Raw genomic sequence first — 9,030 nt, 5'->3', positions numbered from 1 at the left:
AAAGAAGAATTCCTTAGGTAATTTCATTTGTAAGAATATTACAAATAATTAAATCAAATATAATTTACATACTTATATATAAGTGATAAATCAATAGTTTCTTAATTACTGTTTAGTAGTTTCAAATTTTCCGGAATGTAAACTGAGAGCAAGTTTAAAAAAAAAGAGCAGTCGAATGAATGATACAAAAATATCGAACAAATAGCCACAAAACATTAATCATAAAGCGGAATTGTTTTGAACTTAATTGAATTTTTCATTTCAATTCATTTTATAAATTGTTCTTTTCCTTCCTTCATCTATGCAAATCTATCATTCTTTTCTTATTTTGTTTCGTCTTACAAAAAAAAAAATAACAAAAAAAAAAAGAAAGTGGAACAACCACTTTTTTTTTTATCCCTAAACTAAATTTTTTTTTTTTCTTTACACTTTACACTCTGCTCAATCACTATTTTATCATTTTATGATCATCATTTGCTTTTATCATTTTGCCCTTTATCACTATTTTATCACTTTTTATGGTTTGCTTTTATCAGTTATAGATAAAGAAATTGTTGGCTATTGATACATTTTAACCTTGCATATTTTTACTTTTCGAATTTAATATTAACAAATCAGAATTATATCAATCAGTACAGCTATTGCCTTTAACATATTTCTTTTTTTTTTTTACATTTACTCAATCATTATTCCATTATATTATTATCGTCTGTTTCGTCGATTTGTCACATTTTTGTCAATCATAATATATTCATACACTCTCCTCTCTTTCACTCATATTTGTTTCTATTGCTTCATTTACATATTCCCTTCATCCCAACCATTCCATCTACATTTGTCATTATATCCCATAAAATTAAAAAAAAAATACAAAAAAAATTAAATTACCAAAATCCTATAAATTTTTATGGAATTTTCTGTAACAAAAAGCAAAGTAAAAAATGTATGATCAATCATCGATGTCAACATCACAAACAATAAGTTGAACTATTTTTCATTAACATAACATTTTAAAGTTGAGATACAATGATGTTAACAATTCAAACAGGACTATTACTCATCAGAATCCATGAATATAATTAACAATCCAATTTATGAATATGAAAAATACCACGGTTGAATATTTTTTGTCAACATTCTAGGAACAGAAGTTTTGATCTCACACTTTTTTTTTTCTTCTTTTTGTCCATTTTATTCGATTATTCTCAACAAGCAATGGAAATGTGAAACCCTATCATGCATTTTCTGCAGTGTTTATTAATTTGTAATATCATCATGATGCTAACAAGCTTACTCATTAAGCATGCATTGCAGAACCTCATTAAGGATAAGAGGCTTCCTATAATCGCGCTATTTTGACAATGCAAATGATCGTACTAAGAACTGCCACAAGCAATCAAATCTTAAAATTAAGCTAATGCAAATCAGTAAACGTTATGAAGATTTTTGATAAAGAACCATAGTGCCAATGCTTTCCAGAAAATATCACATAAAATGACAAAAAAAGAAAAAACAAAATAGAATGGAGTAGTGCCATTTATTTCCCATTCTTTACCAGCTACATTTACAGTACCACAAGTATACGAAATAGGGAAATGTATTGTTAAGAATGTCATCTTTTTATCGGCTTTCTCTTCTTCTTTCTTGAGGTATTAAGATGCCGTACAAAAACACTCCTACATTTCTTCTTCAACACTTCTTCATGCGCCATATTTTCAGTCAATGATGCAATGGCATTTTGTGTCGATGACCGGCCGTAATTTGATGCCATTTCCGCAGTTACATAACGAGTTTTCTGAAAAGAAAAAATCAGCAAATAATCAAAAATTAAAAAACTACTACAGATTTGTCCGAATTGCTGACGTTACGTTAAACAGATTAAGTGTTCAGTGTCCACAGTTCTGCATAAATATGAATGCAAACAAGTCTGAAATAAGTTTTCGAAATCGGAAAAGATAATTACGATGAATCAGAAGGATGAAGAGGTGAAAGGAAATTTTCATCTATCTTCTTGATGCACACGTTCTTCAAAGCACGATAATCAATTTGAGATAAAATCAAAAAGCGAAACGAATGTTTATAAATGACTTCCAGTGATGCTAACTACTTTGCGCAATGTAACCTGAACTGTCACGACAAACTAAATATTCAGTAATAAGCTATCTTAAAAGTAGAATCAGACCTTAGCAACAATGACCAATATAAAAGTAATCCAAAACACTACCAAGCATTAAACACATAACAAAAGCGACCGCAACCAACCACTAATGAGATTTGCTTGCTTACGTTAAAAATAAAAGAAAAAAAAAAAACCATACCTTGATATGAACGTAACTGGCTGGCAGTGACTGTGACAATAAACGATTCAACTGGGTCAACAATGCTTTCTTCTGCTTTCGTAAATCTTCAATCATTTCCGCTGTGGCGTCCTTTTTGTATCCACTAAAATAAAAATCCACATCACGACAAATGTTTCGCCTCAACTAGAACGAAACACCGCTTACAGTTAATTTTCTCGAGAGAAGAAATTGAATTTTTACGTAAATTAACAGGAAAGTAAAACCCTTTCACAAACATAAGAAGCTAACAACCTCAACAATAGCCAATAAAAACCTACAATTAATGATAAAAAACAGATCTCAAAAACAGCAAATATTTTGATTTTTTTCTTGTTGTTTGTCATAATTTATTACGGTTTAACTTGAGAAACTTTCTGTTTTAACTTTTTTTGTGTTTTTTTCCGGTATAACATATTCTACTTAAAATTTTTTTATCAATATCAGAACCAATGTTTTTGTAGAAAATTCGTCTGCAATCAGCAAGATTATTTCAAGATTCAATATAATCAGAAACGAAACACTCTCCTTCGATTTTTGCTGAACATAAACAAAAGTTGAATCACTCAGAAGTATCATTAAGAAAAAAAAAAATAGCAACCGACCTTATGTCCAAATCCAAATCTGCACTTGCAGCCGCTTTCTCAAACCATGTCTGTTTGGAATGCATCTACAAATTTATGCAAGCAGTTGTATCGACTGAAGACACAGGTGTATTATGTGGGATGGAAAAGAAAAGACTATCTTTGTGTGTGGAGGAAAAATGCGAAGAAACTAAGCTAGAATAAAGGAGCCAACAAACAAACAAATATTAAAATTGATGTATGTATTGAAATAAAAACATCGAAGATTGAATACTTCCATAAAACTTGCAAATGATGCAGAAAAATGGTAAAGAAATTGATGCAGAAGAATGCTAATAATGAAATACAATAAAGACATCACTGAAAATTGAAAAACTTCCTTTGGTGAACCCTTACCTTCTTCATTCGATGATCTAACGCTTCAACTGCTGTTGCAACTTCAACTCGATTTTTCAAAACGCCATATAGTTCAGGTGAATCGAGTGGGAATATGGGAAATTCCTTCTCTAAATTTCAAACATCCTTTTATTAAAATCTGTTCGCATAATAAAATATTTTGATATCCTTATATTACGATGTTCACATTTAGATATCTATCAATATTTCAAAATTAACACCTCTTAGAAAATAACGTAATCTGAACGTAATCACTGCAAACTTCAGTACACTAGGTTAAGGTTATAAAAATTTGTTATTTTTTTAAAATATATACAAAATTGATGTTACTTAAACTCCAAGTAAATAGAAGAAATCCTAGTAAGCAGTGATTGAAATTCATTTCTGATCTTTCCCTTCGACAATTTTGATACCATTTTTTCTACAGTACATTTTTGGTACCTTATTTAAAAAAAAATTTCAAAGTCCTGCTTAAATAAATACACTAAAAAAAGATATGGAAACAGAAGCAGGAGAAGTAATATCCGATTTCCCGATTACTCATTTCCAAAAAATTGCAAAAACTGGATAAGAATTCTTAGTAACAGATGCGAAATTAGTAAACATTAACCAACCTCTACTCAAATTTCTGCATATTCTTTGGTAATAAGGAACATCTTGGGAATCGATAAGTAAAACGGCAAGTCCTTCTTTCGTTGCTCGTGCTGTACGACCACACCGATGGATATAAAGCTATAAGATATGTAATAGTTATGGAAAATGGCAAGAGCCGATCACTGTTTGTTTGCTCGAGAATTCAAAGTGATGATATGCAACACATTTCAATTTAAAAAAAAAAAGTACATACTCAGCAAAGCATCAAGTGATTGAGACCATAAGTTCCATCAGATGAGATACGTTAAACCAAAGAGCGGTGTATAGTACAGCTTACCTAGAACCACCATTCAGTTAATTTTAACATTTACCTCAGCAGTTTTTGGTACTTGATAATGAATGACATGTTGAACATCCCGAATATCCAAACCACGTGCAGCTACATCAGTTGCAAGCAAAACAGAATTTTCCTCTACTAAAATTTCAAGATTTTTCCGAATCACAAAGAGCAATGACTACTACTCAGTTTAAAGTAATGTCTAGAACAAAGAAAACAAAAAAGAAAAATGAAATAAAGATTTACTAGCAAATTTTTCCAAATTTTTCAAACGCTTCTTTTGCATCATTTTCGCATGCAACATTAACGGAACTGGTTTATGCTCAAGCTGAAAAACAATTAAAACACAAGAGGGCTAAAGACAAACGAATAAAAATACGTTACAATTTACATGATTTTTTTTGAAGAAATTTTTTATTTAATATTACGTATATTTCAGCAATACAGGTTAAAAAAAACAAAAAAAAACTTCTGTTTCACCTGTTTTAAGATTCCATGTAACCTTCTGGATGCATCGACTGAATTAGTGAATACCAATGTTCGTCCAGCATAACGATTCAGTAGATATATGAGACTGGTGTCCTGAATTAGCAAATTTACAAGTAGCATAAAAGTAATTATTAACGGGCAACAACCAGAACAAACAGTAATCCGGAACGAAGTGTACCTTTTCCAGCAAATTATTGCAGTTTATTCGCGCTTCTACGACTGCTTTAGCTGTACCTCTTTCGCCAGTAATATCGATAATTTTGTGCTTTTCTTTTCGTATTCCAGTGATTTCAATCAATCTGCCTAAAGAAAGGGATAAGAGATCATCAGTAAGTAAAAGTAAACTAAATAATATTAAGTGAAGCAAAACAAATGAGGGCCACTGAATACCCTAATAATTAATATTTCTAGCATGCAAATGTATCGAAAACAGGAACAGTCCCGCACTCAAGATAAGAATACTCCTGATACTCTTTGCAAAAGACAGTGATAATGCTAAAATGGATAAATAAATTGCAAATTAAAATCTATAGCTTGCACAAGCACCGATATCGATTCTTCTCTTATTAGCAGTTATTTCGTTAATACTGCAGCACCGTCAGCAGAAAAAAAAAAGTGCAGGAACTAAAAGCATAATATAGCGTGTTGACATCAAAAATAACACATAGGATTTTAAATATTCTTTCCTTCTGCAGGGGGGTTATGATGTCGTCGATAAAAATTCTGGAAAAAAAAAGAGAAAAGAGGAAAGATCTCAGACTGATAGAGGAAAATTTCCAAGCTTATGGTAGGGCACATGTACCTTTGAAATTATTGTATTAATCCCGTAGGTGAAAAAAGAAAAGAAAGCTCATTCAGATATTTATTAAAAAACTTATTAAATAAACTTATGGGATAGAAGGATATTTCTGGATAAAACTCAAAATTTTGAAAGTTAAAGACAAAGTCCGACAACCTGAAAGAACTTACTAATTTTCTCATCTGCACTCATTTTAGTGGCACTCACATCACTGCGTTTGTTGAGTACAGGATGAGTATATGTAAGGGTAGCAGAAAATACAAAAGTTTGAAGCTTTTTAGATGTATTCCTGCAAATAGTTAAATATACTTCTTAGAACGTCTTAATGAAGCGACAAATAAGGCATAATGATTAAAATGCTAATAACATGGTCTTCCTTTGGAAGATCAATGTTCGGTTATACTCAGCGTTCAGTTATATTACGACCGGAAGAAACATTGATTCGACCGAACATCGAGTAAAACAATTCCAGAAGTTTGGACATACTCCGGAAGTAAAATTATCCCTTGCCTTCTAATTTCATTAATTTACTGGTAGCACAGAACTCACAGCTTCAGCAATATTTTAATGGAAAGGTTTAATTATTCACTTCCTTATAATATCTAAAATATGCTGCAGATCTTCAAAATGTCCTTTTTCAATCATACGATCAGTTTCATCGACCACCAGACACTGTAAGTTGGACCAGTCAGAAAGGCAGCTGTCGGCTTCAGCTGATGTCATCAAAGCTAAAAGTCGTCCTGGGGTTGCAATAACGATTTCAGGAACATATTTTAATATACGCTCCTGTTTTTGTAGTGAAAGACCACCGACTATAGACGCAACCTATAAAACGAAAAAAAATAACGAAAATAACTTGAAATCTCTATTGTACAACCCAATCTTTCTTTCCTTTAAAAAAAAAAATGCTACTCGGATCGCGGTACAGAACTGGTTCGGAAGATGCAATCATATAACCAAAACCCTAGAGTGAAGCGAAAGTTATTTGGGAAACAAACAGAATGATTCTTTCAAGGAAAACGAACTTTTCCATTTTATCATAAAAGAAATAAAATTGTGTGGTTAATTTATAGAGTACATCGCAGTGGCTTATCGGAATAATTATTTTGCCCTAAATTCTTCTCAGAGATGTCCAGCTTAGCAATGTCTTCATTATATGTACAATCAGTTACTTCATTTAGAAACATGAGGATCGGTTGAGACGGGATCTTGTGAAAGTGCAGCTTATCAATTCACGAAAAGAAAGTAACAGTACTTTAAACGAAGTATATTTTAGCAAAGCATGAATGTGGTTCCTAATTTGCATCACTAGTTCGCGAGTCGGTGCAAGGATGAGAGCTCGAATACTCTTTTTTTGTTCACTACTTTCGGCAAATGATTGGTTTGCTAATAGACGTTCAACAACAGGTACACCAAATGCCAGTGTTTTTCCACTTCCCTGTAAAAATATGGTTTTGCAACAGCTCACCATTTAGCATAAAAGCTAAATTAGATAAACAAAAGGACTTATAGTACTTAATAGACGCCATTTAACTAACGCATGTACAGCATGATACTAAAACTATTTTAAGTATTTGAGCGACATTATAACTGAAAGAAGCTTTCGAATGAAATGTGAAGGAAGTAATTTCAGTCTAGACTAACAAATTCACGAACTTTCTGCCGACAAAAAAACTTTGCCTTTTATGACTACTTAATAAAAAATTTAGAAAAAGTTTAGTACCGTCTCCGCAGCTCCAATGATATCAAAGCGATCCCTAATAGCGCTTGGTATAACAAGTCTCTGAATTTCCATAGGTTCAGTAAATCTACAACATTTATATCATTAGTTTTACATTTTCATTATAAAAAAAGAAAAAAAAACATTTTGAAAAGGTAGCAATTGTTCTGTAATTTACTAAATTCATAAGTGAAAAAAAAACCCCATATCAGCGATAGCTTTTAAAACTGTATTGGAAATATAAAGATTTATCCAGCCCGACATGTCTGGAATCCCATCTTCTCTTCCATCCACTTCATCTGCAATAATACTATTGAAATAGTAATATGGTAAAATAATGTACTGCGCAAAAGTTTTCTTTGATGCTCATAAGAAGGAAGAAAAATGAAGATAATATAACATATTTAAAAAGCAAAGACAAAAACAACGTATATACCATATTCAATTTCTTCATTGCTAACACTCATCGTTTTTTCAGTGTCACCATTTGTTTCTTCACTCTTCGTTACGGAAACCTTTCAAAAACAATGAACCGTCATATTTTTAAAATATCACTTTTATCTTCTGAATTCATAGGAAATTCGTTTCAATTACTTACTGAGATTAACCTGCCTAATAGCCCTAACCTGATTTTATTGATTGTGCCATTGAAAGAAGTAGAATTAGATAGAGGGAATATGGCATATTTTACTGATTAAAGTGTTTATGGCAAAAGGCAGTGGAAACTCCAAATTGGAAACACCAAAAACTCCAAATCAAGAATTGCAGATCTTTCTTACGTATAAAATGGAAATGTACATTCGTGATAACTCCTTCATTCAAAAATCCTCTCAACATAACTTTAGCCTTCCTACACATATAAACCTACCTGCTTTGTAACCACAGTCTTCTCGGATTCTTCCAACTTTTTCCTTTTCTTCTTTTTCTTCTCCGCTCTCTCTTTTGTGTGATCATCATTTGTTTCTGATTTATCCAATGCATCATTTATTTTCCGCTTTTTCGCATTCTTCTTCTGCAATCTTTCAAATTAGGAGATCAAGAGAAGGAATATGGGAAAAAATCAAATAAACAAGCGAAAATAACATTAATGTGATGAAAAAAAAATTCAATGATATTTTATTATCACTCCAACTGTGCAATTTCATATACTTTTCCTTCAATTTCATTACAAATGGGAAAAAAAGAAAAAAGCATTGAGTTAAACTGATTATTTTGAAAGTTTGTTATCTTCAAAATAATATTAAAACAATATTAAACTTCGATGATTCCATTTCTTTGTTATTCGAGTTATCAAAAATAATAGCCTTCACATTTGAAATTTTACCTTTAACATCATTTCCACTTATGTACAGCAATTATTATCATACCGTAACGAACAATGTGCAACATAATCCAATGAGAAGGAGGAAAGACTGGAAATTAAAAAATACCATTATTTTGTTTACATCCTTATGCTCTTCGATGGGTATGTATTCTTCGAATGATGAAAGAAATGCGAAATTATCATCAAAGATACATTCACCAGAAACATCAACCGTTTTCCATTTACCGTTACCAGTGACAATTTTAGGCATCTGAATTGAATTTACTGTAAAATCGGTTAAAATTAAAATAATCTCTTGAGAAGCTATCGAAAATTTTATCAACAAATTTTAGATAAATTTAAATAATTTCCACCACCGTATAGCGAATTTGCATTTGGGTACAATTCTTTGGTTTGATGGGAAGTGACATAAGTTGGATCGGACCGGATTGGATTGGATGAACTTGTAGGG

The 9,030-nt window shown here is 31.5% G+C and overlaps 1 protein-coding gene across 1 annotated transcript; it reads right to left on the bottom strand.

The window, feature by feature from the left end:
• Window positions 1–1,612: 1,612 nt before the first annotated feature.
• On the bottom strand, window positions 1,613–8,834 carry LOAG_10144 (hypothetical protein; the record flags this gene model as incomplete). Its single annotated transcript, XM_020448100.1, has 17 exons — window positions 8,686–8,834; window positions 8,124–8,264; window positions 7,692–7,770; window positions 7,458–7,554; window positions 7,259–7,343; window positions 6,791–6,973; window positions 6,125–6,360; window positions 5,706–5,824; window positions 4,915–5,039; window positions 4,728–4,829; window positions 4,494–4,575; window positions 4,282–4,385; window positions 3,931–4,048; window positions 3,317–3,426; window positions 2,942–3,006; window positions 2,319–2,442; window positions 1,613–1,795 (listed from the first exon to the last, which is right to left on the bottom strand). The coding sequence occupies exons 1-17, from the start codon at window positions 8,827–8,829 to the stop codon at window positions 1,613–1,615; spliced, it is 2,097 nt and encodes a 698-aa protein (XP_020301727.1). The 5' UTR covers window positions 8,830–8,834.
• Window positions 8,835–9,030: the final 196 nt, after the last annotated feature.

Source organism: Loa loa, assembly GCF_000183805.2.
Source record: "Loa loa unplaced genomic scaffold supercont3.200, whole genome shotgun sequence".
Lineage (NCBI taxonomy): Eukaryota > Metazoa > Nematoda > Chromadorea > Rhabditida > Onchocercidae > Loa > Loa loa.
Note: the sequence above shows the minus strand (reverse complement) of the source record. Positions and strands in the feature narration are given on the sequence as shown.